At 42.1% G+C, this 15,246-nt stretch overlaps 1 protein-coding gene across 3 annotated transcripts in view; it reads left to right on the top strand.

Moving 5' to 3' along the window:
• The first annotated feature begins 5,295 nt into the window (after positions 1-5,295).
• CADPS (calcium dependent secretion activator) overlaps positions 5,296-15,246 on the top strand; it is a 441,690-nt gene continuing 431,739 nt past the window's right edge. For all 3 annotated transcript variants that reach the window (XM_056804349.1, XM_056804348.1, XM_056804347.1), the window contains exon 1: positions 5,296-6,762. In XM_056804349.1, the coding sequence (XP_056660327.1) occupies positions 6,307-6,762 (456 nt within the window). In that variant the 5' untranslated portion in view covers positions 5,296-6,306. The remainder of the gene's footprint in view (positions 6,763-15,246) is intronic.

Raw genomic sequence — 15,246 nt, 5'->3', positions numbered from 1 at the left:
TGAGGGGAACACAGACCAGCTCTCTTTCCCCCAAGTTTCTACTATGCCAGAAGACATACAATAAATATGTCCCTTTATATTGAATATAAGACCTGGCGTTTTCTTGATTGAGGTGTGTGGGTGGGTGGGAAGGATTGCAACTTGTGAATAATCATGAAGTGGCAGGTTCCTATTTTCACTTTTGCTTTTAGAGGACATCTCATATAAGAAAAATTGGAAATTTGGGTACTGCTCAAAGTGTTCCCTGATATATTAGTAGCACTGGAGCAAATTCATGATTTCAAAATGTCCTATAGTAGAACTGGTTGTATCAGTAAAATCATAGGTCTAGTCCCAATGCCTAACCTCAACTCTGATTTTGAATAATCAAGCTACTAGATTTGGTGAAACTTCCATTGGTCCTGTGATTATGAATCTCTACTTCAAAATCCAATATCCATCCATCAAACAGAAATATCTCATATTGTTTATTTCTTCATTAAAATTAAATTTTACTAGATTATTTTCTCAGGGTGGAGCCAGGTGCACCTTTCTCTCAAAGTCATAGGGGTAGCCTAAGAAGTTTGGGAGATATTTCTTCTCTAATGCTGTTGATTCAGGCTCCTACTGGATACATTAAGTACACAGTAGGTACTTAATAAATGTTTGTTAAAGTGATTTGAATGTATTGATCACTTTGTTTTGTGCATATTAACCTCTCAGTTCTACTTCATCATGTTCTATAAATGAGCATTTACTTTGAAAATATGGCATTAACAAAAGTATAGCGGCACACACAGTCCCTTATCCCAGTCTCTGAGGAAGAGTAGGCACATTCTCCTCTTTAATGTTGATCCCATTAAGTTCCTCTCTTCACACAGTGTGACTGCCAGTTGAGTCTCAGTCTTGAACTGAACACAAAGTCCGAATGCTAACATGCTTTTCTTCCTTTACCTAAAAAGTGACAATAAAAACTCAGCCAGGCAAAGAATGTAGGCCTATATTTATTGAGTCACATTATACTAGCAGGGGATTAGGAACCAAAGCTTGAAAGGTCTAAGATAGAGAGGGGACAGATAAAATGGAGCACTACTTCCTCCCTTAGGTAGAGTTACACTAGGGAAGGGGAGAGATTTGATCAAAGTTCAGAGCTGAAAGATAAGAAGGAATCCCCTTCAGTTTCTAGTTTCTGGCTTTTCCCCTTGATAGATATTATCCTAATCCCCTTAAGAGGTTCAGTTTCTTCTGGATTAATAAAATCTATTTATTTTGGTGGTGTTTAGGAATGGTAGGTTTAGGGAAGAGGGAAAATTGGGAAATCACTATTTTCTATTTTAACCTAAATTCCCCTCAGGGGTTGAGGGCTCAGATCTGGGGACCTGAGTCCCTATTGAGATTGTGGAATTGGTCTATTGTGTTTTCCTGATATAGAGAGATGTGCAGTTATTGAAGAGATCAATTAAAAATCTTCTTGGGTGGATATTCTCTTATCTTCCCCAAAGGGAAAAAAGTCTCTATCCACTACTGCGGAAGAATTGCTAATCTGATTTCCTCAGATATATGAGGGATCACAACAGGTTGAGCTCAGCAAGATGCTCCTCTCTCTTCAAGTTCAGAGAGAGAAGAACCCCTCTTTAACTGCTGGTCTCCTTTTTCTTGGATAGAGGTTCTAGCCAATCCCCCGTTGACAGCAGAATTCTATTCTCTTCCTGCATGAGATTTTCCTGCAAACAAAGTTCTTGAAATGCAGTCTGTAACTCTCATCCACAACATGACCTTAGAGAGGAGAAGTCCCAAGGAAGGTTTTTCCCTTTATAGTATCATTGTCTCTCATAGAGGCCAGGATTGAAGGAAATCAACAGGATCCACCAAGGTTGAGTAGCCAAATCAAATGAGTCAAAGAATGGCCAAGGTCAAATAAGACCATTTAGAGTGTCCCTCTTTTCCAATTACATGATCAAGAGACCAGAACCGGCTATAGAATGGCTATGCATGTTCCACATATCTCTAAGGATGAATGCATCAAGGTCTCTGCAAGGTATTACTATTCTACATCATCACATTTTCCCACGAGTAAGCTCACTTGATTCTTTATGTGAGGATATGTCATCAGAGGTATGCCATATATGTGCCAGTACAACAGCAGAACACTCAAATTGATATGAGCCAATAGATTGTAAGCTTCTCCATTAGACTGTAAGCTCTTCCATGGCAGGAATTATCTTTTTCTTATTTATATCTCCAGCATATAAGTTTCAGACACCTAGTAAGGGTTTACTGTTTATTGCATTGCATCAGTACATGAGTTGGGAGCAGGGGACAGTCTTGGTATGGCATTGTGGACAGTCACGCCATGTGGTACAGTAGATCTCAGAGAATTTGATCTGTATCTCGGGTAATTATGTCTCACCCACTCTAACCCCAAAAGTCAAAGGCAAGAAGAAGGAAAAAGGAGGCAAAATGGCCAGACCCTGGGAATAGTGGCCAGGGACAGTTGTGTCATAAACCATTGAAGGATAGGAAATCAAAGTGTTAGGTCTTTGATCCCTCCAACTCAATGTGTGTATGTATGTGCATATATATATGTATATTTGTATATGCATTCATGCATATTATGAATATATAAAATATAAATATATATTCATGTAAATATACATGTATGTATATATGCATATATGGTTAAAATTTCTCAAATATATATGTACATGAGGTCCTGGTCAGTCTGCATTCACCTTATATGATCATAGACTTTATATCAATGGAGACACGTCATATTAATCAAGTTCCTTTAGCTGCCCATTAATTCACTTCTCTTATTCTCTGACCAGTCTAATTTGTTGTTCTTTACCAATATGGATTTACCACTCAAGAAAATATGTTTTCTGTTTCCATTTCTTCTTTCTCTTCCCTGCCCCAATCTTCTAAACTCATGTTGTCATCTTGGATGCTAGCAATTTTCCTTTTGCTTTTCTATACATAATTCTTCTCTTTCAATGGCAATATACCTTGTTCCATTTCTTTAAATTCACATTTTTGGGAAACATACTATACTCTAGTCCTTCCATCTTCCTTTAATGCCTGTATATATCATTTGCAATTTTGGTAATGCTAATTTTTAAATAAATATTTTAATTTTCCAACATGTCTTATGCTATATATTCTATCCCATCCCCTGAGTATAAACTCTCCAAAGAAATTTCTTGTTTTTAGAAAAATGTTAGCTTCCAGAGTGCTTAGAATAGCACTCAGCACATAGTGAATAATAATATCTGGCAGTTAGAGAGTGCTTTAAAGTTTGCAAAGTCCTTTTCACACATTTTCATTTGAACATCCCCCAGACTACATGATAGATCCTACAAGAGTTACTGTACTTATTTTACAGATCAAGAAACTGATCTTCTCACTCTCCTACTAATGAAGCCTGTCTATGTGTCCCTTACTACCAAAAGGATAAAAGACAAACTCTTTGTTGGGAATTTAAAGCCCTTCACAATCTAGATTCACTCTATTTTCCTGGTTAATTGCATATTATTCTCTCTCATGCACCTGATGCTGCTGAAAAATTGGCCTACTTGCTGCTCAGCATACTCAGCATTCCATCTTCTCCCACATATTCTTTCACAGTTTCTATGACCTTGGGCCTATTCCTGCAGTGCTCTCACTTATTTCTGCTTCTTGCAACCCAAAGTTCATCCCTTCAAGGCTTAGTTACCTCTAGTCTTTCCTGATTGAGCTAATTCTTACTGCCATAATATCACCATGTTTTTAATTTGTATGTCTCCTATATATCCTTATCTAGAGTTGGGCTTGTATCTTATAGTAGAATGTAAGCCTCTTGAATACAGGGCCTCACTTGTGTATGTGAATCCCCAATGCTTTCTTGGCATTAATAAATGCTTTTTAATCAGTTAAATGATTTGTTTGTGATCATAGAGCTAATATCAGAACTAATATTTTACCTCAAGATCTTTCTGACCCCAAATCCAACACTATAGTCACCACACCACCACAGTTGCCTCAATGACTATTTAAAAGTGAAAAAGTGATAGCTAATGTAGAGAGAATCAGGCCTTGAGGCAGGAGGTCCTGGGTTCAAATCTTGCAACAGACTTCCTAACTGTGTGACCCTGGGCAAGTCACTTAATCCCAATTGCATAGCCCCTACCACTTTTCTGCCTTGGAACCAGCACTTAGTATTGATTCTAACATGAAAGGTACATGTTTAAAAAAAATCTGTGAAACGTTGTTTCCTTACAAAGGTTTTATTAATAAATTCTGCAGCATGGCAATTTGATTCAGTCAGGTATAAATTAACAATATGTTATTTAATTCAGTAACCAAGTATTGGAATTGATGAACAGTGTCCTGGGCTGGGTTTATTTTGGGACCTAAAGCAATTTCCTTCAAAGTCTGCATTACTTATTAAATCCATTTGAGTAGAATAAAACCCTCCAAAAACCCTTTCTTCCAACTGCAAAATTGACATTACCTAAAGATAACATGATTGAAAATTCTAATTAGCAGTACAATTTCTCCCTGAATGTCTATACTTTAGGGAGTAAAAACACATACACGAATAGAAAATTCATGAGACTGAGAGAAAATGAGGAAAGGAAATAGCAGGGCATAACCTAGTACCTAGCACATAGTAGGCTCTTAAAAATTGCTGGCCCGATTGCATTGAAGGACAGGATTTTGAATAGAGCAGACAACTCTAAGTCTTAGGAGATTTGAAGATGGAAAGGTAGAGAAAGATTCGGTGGGATTCCAATCCAGACGCTGTTTACTGTGACCAGATTCAGCACTCTGGTCAACTCCGTCTGACTTCAGCGTTTATTGGCCTAAACCAACCAAGCAGGAAGGAAGGGAAAGAAGACACCATCTGCTCTTTGCCTTAATAGATTAGGGCAAGGAGAGGAAGGGCTTGAAAGGGAGAGAACCGAGTAAATCAATGAGAGTTTGAGCCCGTTGGAGGTTCTGGGTGTCCTGGAGAGTGTTTTTGCGTGCAGCAGGAACAGATTTCATGGGCAATTTGATCACTACCACCATACAGATAGACCCCACAGCAAGCCAAGGCTTTGTAAAAATGACTAGTCAAAATGTCAAAATTAAAATGTCAAAAATTAAAAACACAACTCGAATTGTGCTTGTTGAAAAGAGAAAATAGCTGCTAACCTCAGTACTCTTAAATTGGTCCCTGCCTTTATTTCAGATAGTGTTTTACATGAGATACCGCCTCAGAGGGTGACTTCACTTGGGGGAGGGGGCTTTTAAGGATTGAGATTGTCGCGGTGAGAGTAGAAGGGAATCAAGGCTTTCTCGATTTCCTGTCGAATTTGGGACAAAATCACTTTCCTAACCTTCTACAAGGATCCCATACCTCTTGTTCTCCGAAGGCCCTCCAAAGCCTTTTCGAGATAAGGCTCCTTGGGGTGAAGGGCTGGTTCCCAACTACCACCTGAAGACTGGCTATATTGATGACCCCCGCCCCCATTCTTCTACCCTTTTCCCCATCGCCTCCAAACACACACAACCTTGGAGATTGGGATCTCTTCAAGTTGGTCCCCTCTCCTATTCACAGTGCTCCCAGAGCAAGGTCCACACCCCTTCCAATTTTCTCTCCACCTGCCTTTCTCTCACCTTTAGAACTTTGCCTATGTTTGGAAGGAAGGTAGAATGCGGACCTTAGGAGAGAAATTGTACCTGGAGGCTAAGGAATAAGGGACTAAAAGTGAAGGCTGAGGTGGGGGTAATGGGAGAGGCAGCAGATGAACGAAGCCCTGGAGTCTTCCCTTACACCCTCCGCCCAGCCCTTGGCAGCGGTCCCCTCCTCTGCGGGCACTGGAGAGTTAAGCCAATAGACACGTAAGCGCCGTTCCCTCCCCAATCCCTAAGCTGTTTCTCCTGCACTTAGCTGCATCGCCTGCCTGCTACATTCGGCATCCTCTCCGGCGGCTGCGGCTGACATCCAGCTGCTGGGTCAGGGCTCCCTCTTGATTGCCATTGCCAATATTCATTATATGGACTCTAAGCTTTGCTCCCCCTCCTTCTCCTCCTCTTCTTCCTCCTCCTCCTCCTCCTTGTCCTCCTCCAGTGCGTGCTGCTGGGTCTGAGCTTGCAGCCCTAGCAGGGCAGAGCCGAGGATCGCCTGGTGGAGGAAGGAGCAGCAGCGGCAGCTGCTAGTTGATTAGGCTGCTCGCTGCTCTCCAGCGATTCTCCTAGGCAAGCCCGCCCGGGACAGCCGAACCCCGGCTGCCTCCCTCGCCCCACCCTACCCACTTTTGGCTCCTCCGGGGGTTCTAGGGACCCTCGTCTCCAGCTGCCACTATGCTGGACCCCTCGTCCAGCGAAGAGGAATCTGATGAGATCGTCGAGGAAGAGAGCAGCAAAGAGGTGCTGGCCTCCGGCTCCTCCGGGGCGCGCCTGTCGCCCAGCAGGACCAGCGACGGCGCGGGCGGCGGGGCCGGACTCGGCGGCGGGGCGGGTGCTGGGGCTGGCGGTGGCGCTGGAGGCAGCGCGGCTGCCGGCGCCGGGGCCGGGGGGCTGCAGCCGGGCAGCCGAAGTGGCGGCGCGGGCAGCGGCGCGGGCGGCGGCGGCGGCGGCCGGCCCTCCAGCCCCAGCCCGTCAGTGGTGAGCGAGAAGGAGAAGGAAGAACTGGAGCGGCTGCAGAAGGAGGAGGAGGAGCGGAAGAGGAAGCTGCAGCTCTATGTCTTCGTGATGCGCTGCATCGCCTACCCCTTTAACGCCAAGCAGCCCACCGACATGGCCCGGAGGCAGCAGAAGGTACGTGCCTGACTCTCAGCCAGGCTGGGAGTGAGCGAGCTGGAGGCTCATGGGGCCAGCCAGAAAGCGAGTGAGCCTGGGGGTGGGGGTGGGGGGGTAGGGGTTAGGGACCAGCGAGCAAGCGAGAGAGCCGGGGGACCAGAAGGCTAGTTAGAGAGCTAACTTGGGGAATCAGGATCCAGTGAGTGAGAGACCAAGGGGACCAGGGGTCCATCCTGAGGGCCAAGGGCCAGCGAGAGAGCCAATCGGGCGGCTAAAACGGACCAGCGAGTGAGCGAGCCAACTGGAGACTGGGGAGAAAGGGGCGCGCCAGGACCAGTGCTGAAGAAGCTCGGCGGCAGCCGCGGCGGCACAATGGGTAGTCCCAGCAGACGCTGTCGCCACCGCCGCCCCGTGACCCAGGCGGGCCCTATGAGGCCCCGGTACCCTACAGCTCTAGCACCTCCTTCTCCAGAGTTAGGGCTAGGGGGGACAGGTTGAGCAAGTCAGGGGAAAAGGGGGAGCTGGGGGTCCTGGTGGGGCGGGGCGGGGCGGGGCTAGAAGGTGGGCATCAAGCTCCTTCTTTGTTGGCGGGCCAAGGGCGCTTGGTGGATGACTAGCTTGCAAACAGCCGAGCCCAGGGCCAGAGTACCCTCCCGGCCAGAGAGGCCTGCTCTGGGATCGACTGATCTCGGCCGCCCTAGGGTGCACCATCTGGGCACAGAACCGAAGGGATACCCAGAGCCCAGGAGGTGCGGAAGGCGAAGGCTGACGATAGGCTCTAAGCAGAGTCACCCTGGGAAGGGAAAGGGAATGAGCCTTCTGAGATATTGCCAAACCATCAGCCCAGGGCCGATGGTGGGGGCAGTGACCTGGAACCTGTCTCTCTTGTCGAATCCTCTTTCCCATCCCAACAGATCGCAGGCGAGAGAGCTGGGACTGAAGGCTAGGAGCTGGGCGCCCTTCCTAGGCGGGGGTCACGCCCTCTGTTTCCTCCCTCCAGCTCTCTCCCCTCCCTTGGCAAACCCGAGCAATGCCTTTCTTCCTCTGTCTCCTCCTCTCTTCTCCCAAGGTGACTTCGCCGCCACCTCCTGGCCCGACGAGGTCGCAGAGGCCCAGCAGCCTAAGTGCTCCTGCTCCCGAGAGAGCAGCACAGGGAGCTTCACAATTAATGGCCTCTAAAGCATTTTATATGCCAGGCCAAGCAAGGCTGCCATTGATGCAAGACAATCGCCTCCCAAGGGACTGTCCACCTGCTTTGATTTTTCTCCATGAGAAAGTGAAAAAAGTTTAGAGGAGAGAGAGAGAGAGAGAGAGAGAGAGAGAGAGAGAGAGAGAGAGAGAGAGAGAGAGAGAGAGAGAGAGAGAGAGAGAGAGAGAGAGAGAGAGAGAGAGAGAGAGATGTGATGTGATGTGATGTGATGTGTTGATGTGTGTGGTGTGTGTGTGTTTGGGGCCAAGACAGAGGACAGAGAGAGGAAGGGTCGATTATTACTAGCAGGGCCTTGTTCTTTTTCTGTCTGGGGCTGAGTGAGGAAAGGGTCACCTATGAGCCCTCAGGAATAAATGACTGTGGAGGAAGCGGGCCAGTGGTTTCAAACTGGTCAAGGTTGTGATCAACTCCTAAAGGCAAATGAATTACAGAGCAACTGTGGTTTGAAGCGGAATTGTCTCCGCAGTAATTTTTATCTTCTGATTGGACCAACTCTGTTTTTAGCTGGCCAGATATTTGTTTGATTTCTTCAAGCATGCACCCGTATCTGTCTTAATGATCTCTAGTCTCCCTCCCTCCACCCCTACCCCAACCCTCACCGAAATCTTGGTAGTAAGTCACTTACCTAAAGACCCTGAAGGGGCTGAGATATTTTTCCAGCAGGGTGTGCCCTCCATCAGTGCAAATCTTAACACCTATAGAAATGAATGGATAAGTCCAAGGGGGACCCCCCCCAAGACCCAGAGAGTTTGAGTCATCTAGCACTCTAGTGTTCCAGGAGATTTGCATGATTTCTGACTCCCAAGACCAGCTCCCTAAAAGCCTGGGATATTCTGCTATTTCAGCATTTAGCCACTTAAATATATATATATACACACACATATATATTTACCATTCAAAAAATAGAAATCATTTTGCATCTTTGTTCCCAACTCTATCTAGTCTTGCCAGAGTCCCACCATGAAGCATTGGACAAAATAAACTACAGTCTTCTGGAGCCTCCCATGTTATTGTTATTATGGTGACTTATTGTTAGTATTGTGGTTCATATACAGCCCTGTTCCTTGTTTTGGTCTTAATGTTCCTTGCTGTTCAGGATCCTGGATTTCTAGGTTTTACTTGGATTACATTGTCAGGTATCTCACATATATCTTTGACAATGCATCACTAAAATTCAATAGTATATAAAAGAACAGAACAAAGGAATAGAAGAGCACCAATAGTGTGTCTACAGTGGACTGGGCTTAAAATATGGACTCATCTAAATATAAAAGGGCACACATATCTTTGTCAGTTAAAAGATCAGACCAGATATTAGAGCTGGAAAAGAAACCATTTACCCCAGAGTTCCAATACAGTTCATTTCAAAGCGGAAGAGCTGCCTTCCTTACTCATTAAAGCCAGATCATGTTACGAGGACTGTCCGAGACAATTGAAGGTTTTCACTAAGTTCATTAAAAGTGAAGTTTCTGAGAAGGAAGTCTGTTTTAAAGAATTGCCTTTACATCTAGGAACACTCCTGGAGTTATTGACAAAATTGACATTTGTTCAATCTATTTTTAGTCATTGGAGTATAGAGATGTTCAGTGAATATCATCTCAAAGTACCAATTGGCCAATTGGCTGAAAGAAAAGGAAAAAAAAAACCTAAAAGGGAAAAATGTCTGCTTTAGCATCTGAGAGAGACAGGCTACAGTGACAGCAGAATGTTTTGTTTTGTTTTGTTTTGTTTTCAAGAAAATGGGTGATCTATTTTTCTTTTCTAAGCTAGAGACTTTAACAGGAAAAAAGTGAAAGATCTGTTATGATTCTAAAAAGGAAGGGAAAAAATGAAAGGAAGAGGGAAAGGAGGGAGAGCAAAAAGAGAAAGAAGGGAGGAAAGAAGGAAGGGAGAGAGAGAAGAAGGAAAGAAGACAAGGAAGACAAGGAGGTGTATATATATATACATATACATATATGTATATTATATATATTGGTCCAAACATGGTGCTAAGTGCAGGGGATACAATGAAAGGCAAAAGAGAGTCCCTGCTTTCAGGAAACTCAGAGTCCTCTGGGGGGAGACAACATGAAAACAATTATGTACAAACAAGGTATAGGCAGTGAGATGATTAAAAATCCTGAAAGGCTGACTTCCAGGTAAGAAAATCAATATATTAATAAGACTAGCAATAACCAATAAAATAATTTAACAATGATCTCTCTTGGTGATCAAAGACCCCCAAATTTTACCATGTAGAACTTATATACAATTTTGGAAGCCCTTTCTTCATTTCTCCCCCCAAATATCTCAAGACATCTTTGATTAGTGAATAGACAATGGCAAAATTATTCATTATTCTTTCCATCCCCACCTCCTTCCTTGATTGATGGTGGACAACCACATTCCTGTCCCTATGCTCCCAGGGTCTAGGACAAAGAGAGTTCTGCCTGCTTCCAAGCGACTGTCCAATATTTCTCAATGTGAGATTCAAGGACTCTGTTCTACTGCGTGCAGACACACCTGGTCTAAACTAATTCCTATTTTCCAGGCAAAAAAAAAACAACATAATTTTACTTTTTATCACTCTACAATGGAAGATATTCCAGGATGAGGCATTCCTTTGAGTAGGCAGGTCCAAGGGATGGATCTGAGCCTTAATTCAAAACTTTTGGAAGTTAGAAATATAAATAATTCAATATATTAGAAATAAATCCTCTCAGCAGCTTAGTGGTAAAGTAGAGTGCCAGACCTGCAGTCAGGAAGACTCATCTTCCTGAGTTCAAATCCACTATCAGACACTTATTAGCTATATCACCCTGAGCATGTCACTTAACCATGTTTGCCTCAGTCCCTCATCAGCAAAATAAGCTGGGGGGGGGAGGGGGGAGGAAAGCTTCTTTAGTATCTTTGCCAAGAAAATATCAAATGGGTCACAAAGAATCAGATCTGACTAAAACTACTGAACAACAACAAAGAAGAAATATGCAGTATAAATTGGAGATCATCTACAAAGGGAAGGCACTGGTATTAAAAGAGATGAGGAAAGGCTTCTAGGAGAAAGTGTAATTACAGTTTATTCTTGAGGGAAACATGGGAAACCAAGAGATTAAATGATGAGGTAGAGTACTCCAGGCAGGGGGAATAGTCAGTGAAAATGCCCAGCCTGGAGGAGAGGAACATTAAGAAACCCAGTGTCACTAGATCACATAGTATATGGTAGGAAAGTAAGGTATAAGAAAACTGGAAATGTAGAAGGGGATTGGCATTTAAAAGGCTTTAAAATTCACACAAAGGATCCTATACTAATCCCAGAGGTCACAGGAGTCACTAGAGTTTATTGATTAGGAGGGTAGTGTGGTCAGACTTACTTGCACTCTAGGATGATCAATTTGACAGCTTAGTGGAGATGGATTGGAGTGCTAGAAAGCCTTGAAACATAGAAACCAACTAGCACATTATTATAATAGGCCAGTAATGACATGACAACAAACTGGACCAGGGTATTGGCCATGATGGAAGAGGGAAGAGGGTATATAATTGAGATATACAAAGGCAAATTGATGTTTGATGTTGACTTGGCAACAAATCAGATCTGGGGGTAGCCTAAGAGAGTGAAGAGTTAAAAGATGGCACCTAAATTGTGAGCCTAGTTGACTAGGATGATGGCAATACCCTGGACAATAATTGGTAAGTTCAGAAGAAGGGAGGATTTAGGGAGCATAGTTTATGAGTTTACTTTCAGGCATGTTGAATTTAACATATTGATGGGACATCTACTACCAAATGACCAGTTGGCTGAGGGCAAAACCAAAAAATGAAGAATGTGTCTGCTTTTAGCACTCAAGGGAGACAGGTCACTGCGGTAGCAGATTTATCTTGATTTCTTTCAAGAAAGTCAGTGTTTTCTGGTCTTTCCCCAAGTACTTACGGATACAAATCTAGACATCAGTAGAGGTTAGGTTAAGATAAATAGACGTGAGAATCATACGCCTGGAAATGATTATTACTTCCATGGGAATTGATGAGATCCCCAAATGAAATAGACTAGAAAGAACAGGACCTGGGACCGAGTCCTAGGGAAAATCTATGTTAAATGGACACATTCTAGAAGAAAATCCAGCAAAGAAAACTGAGGACTGGCCAGTCAAGAGGAGAAATAAGAGAGTAGGGCCACAGAACCCTAAGGAAAAGAGAATATCAAGAAGCATCATATAAAAAAGTTGCCTTTTAGGAGGTAACCTGACTCAGAGAATAGAATTTTCTCCTGGGAGTCTGAAAGACAGGTTTCAAATCCAGGCTCTGACATTTAACTGTGTGACCCTGAATTTGTCATATAATTTCTCTGTAGCTTAGGTAACTCCTTAGAATGTATCAAATTATACACCAAAAGGTTATTACCTTTGTTATTGGAGGGGCTTCTCACAGTTACAAAAGTGACAAATCATTCATTTATTTGCAGTAATTACTTATTCAATAACTTTCTGTGATGAGGCCAAGCCTAGGGTACACAGTAGGTGCTGAATATGATCTTTTTGATTTGAATCATGTGACATTTTTCTAAAAGTTGGCTTTAAAACGTATGCATGATATATATATATATATATATATATATATACATATACATATATATAAACACAATAGGCATAGTTCATTATTTGGGGATGCATTTCACTTGTATCACTATAAAAAAATGAAAGAGGATGTTATCAGTATAGTATCTCATAGACTCTGGGAGTTACCATTCCAAGAGTAAGTGACTTGTCCATGCTTGCACACCTAGAATGTATCAGATTTAGTACTCAAACTCAGGATTTTCTGGTTTCATGGCCCACTTTATGTCCACCTCTATTCATTCCCCACTTCACTATGTTACCCTTCAAGGGAGAGGCATGATGACTTCTGGTAATGAAGTGTCTGTAAGACCATCATAATGTTATTTTGCAATCGTCTATTTGTACACAGAGTTTTAAGCTATCTGTTCTCATCTTTTTATTGGAGTGATGGTACTAGCTTCCATGGCAAAGACCATAGGAACTTAGAAACTTAGGATCATAGATGGTAGACAGGACCAAAGAATCCGAGTCCAATTCACTAATGTTCTTCTTGATGAAGCTGAGCCCCAAAGAGGTAAATTATTTGCTGTAGGTAACACAAATAATAAGTATCCTTTGTGGTATAGGAACACAGGTCCCCTGATTTCACCATCCCTTGGTAGACTGCATGGTATATTTCCAAACTATATTGAGTTGACCAGCTCTTTATTGAGCTTTGTAGAAAAGAGGGGCTTGCTCTAAATGAACACTCTAAGACAAATACTAACAACATGGCAATGGGTTCGAATCAAGAACACATGTGATACCCAGTGGAATCACGCGTCGGCTATGGGGGGGGGGGAGGAAAAGATAATGATCTTTGTCTCTAATGAATAATGCTTGGAAATGATCAAATAAAATATTAAAAAAAAAGAAAAGAGGGGCTTGGGCAAAACCAGCATGTAGGGGGATATGGCCTGTTTCATTCAAGAAGGATATAATGGCTAGACCAAGGATTCCAGAAAGTTCAAGTCAGTCATTTCTAATCTATTCAGACAAAGTTACAGCATAAAAAATGGCAAGTTTAACACTTGAATCAATGTTTAGAGAAGTTTTATTTGCATTCATTTCCTTATTTTCTTTGGCTAATTAATAGTGACTCAAAAACATTGACCTTTCATAAGACAACTCATTGGTGCTTAACACATACACACATACACATACAATTTACAAATAATAAGAGTGATTCACATACATAAGATATTTCTTCCATCAAATTTTAAATTCTACCCAAATTCTGTGATTTAATTGATAGACTTTAATTTCTTTTTAAAATTAACTTTAATTGATTTTTAATTTAATGGATAGTTCTTTGAAAGAACTACAGGACTGTCAAACTAAAAAAAAATGGTAACACTTACATAGTTTTTAAAGATTTGCAAAATATTTTACAGATGAAGGAACTGAGCCTGAAAGAGAATAATATATTTGCCTAGAGTCACCCAGATAGCCAAATGTCTCATGCAATATTGAATGTCAGGTCTTCCTGACTCTCTTTTCCATTCCCCAAGAGTTTTTATGTTAGTTTTTAGTCATTTTCCACTCTTTGTGATCTCATCTGGGGTTTTCTTGGCAAATATACTGGAATGGTTTGCCATTTCCTTCTCAGTTTCATTTGACAGATGAGGAAATGGAGACAAATAGGGTTAAGTGACTTGTCCAGGGTCACACATCTTGTAAGTGTCTGAGGCCAGATTTGAACTCAGGAAGACCAGTTTCCCTGACTCTAGGCACAGTAACATCCACTGCACCACCTGGATGCCCCTTCCCTGGAGCAGACCAGAGTTATTTAGATTCATCCTTTGGCATTTTTTTCTCAATGCATAGCTATACACGATTATTACTGATTTTCATTAATATAGATTTTCCTCCCTCCATTACTTGGCATTCAGTTTGTATTCAACTTATTTTTATGTGTATATGGTGTAATCCCCCTCACCATATTAGAATGTAAACTCCATTTTCATTTCTGTCTTGGTGTACCTCACACAGTATCTGGTATACAGTGAGGTTCTTAATAAATTCGTGTTGAGTTGAACCAATTCTAACTGAATTCAAACTCTGATTTTGTAGGTAGACACTGTTATGCACAGTCACCAGAGATATTTTGAGGCTGAGGCTGAGGCATATCAAAAGGGTAATGAGAAAATTGTTTGCTTCATTGCACACCCAGAATAGCTAGGTACTTTCCTGAAGCTGCATGGAGAATAAAAGAAACCCAATATTACATTCTTCAAGAATTATAGAAAGCCATTAAATTCACATGTAAACTTTTTTCTCAACAATGAAAGATCATATTTCTCAAGATAAAATCAAACAGTCTCTAAAGCAGCTGTAATTCATAGAAGGTTATCAGTTTGATAAATGACCAACAAGAATGTGAAAACACATTCATGGAATGAACTTTTTTAGGATATTCAAAATGGATCAGGATACATGTTTTCCCAAATGAGGATGCCTACCCACAATTACTGGTTGTTTTCATGCATTGTGTTAGGTATTATGGAGAATATAGGAGATATATATATAAGATCTGCCTTTTATGAATGTAAAACTTAGTAGGGAAAAGGATTAAATTTTCCTTTGCCTCTTCATATTCCCATCACTTAGCCTGGTACCTGGCACATAGTAGGAGCTTAATAGATGTTTATTGATTAATTGATTCCAAGATTGCACTTGTAAGACTTTTAGAATTGTTGTTCCATTGTTTCAGTCTTG

The sequence above is a fragment of the Monodelphis domestica genome, chromosome 7 (assembly GCF_027887165.1).
Source record: "Monodelphis domestica isolate mMonDom1 chromosome 7, mMonDom1.pri, whole genome shotgun sequence".
NCBI classification, from domain to species: domain Eukaryota; kingdom Metazoa; phylum Chordata; class Mammalia; order Didelphimorphia; family Didelphidae; genus Monodelphis; species Monodelphis domestica.
The sequence above is the reverse complement of the archived record's forward strand: the minus strand, read 5'-3'. Positions and strand labels throughout refer to the sequence as shown.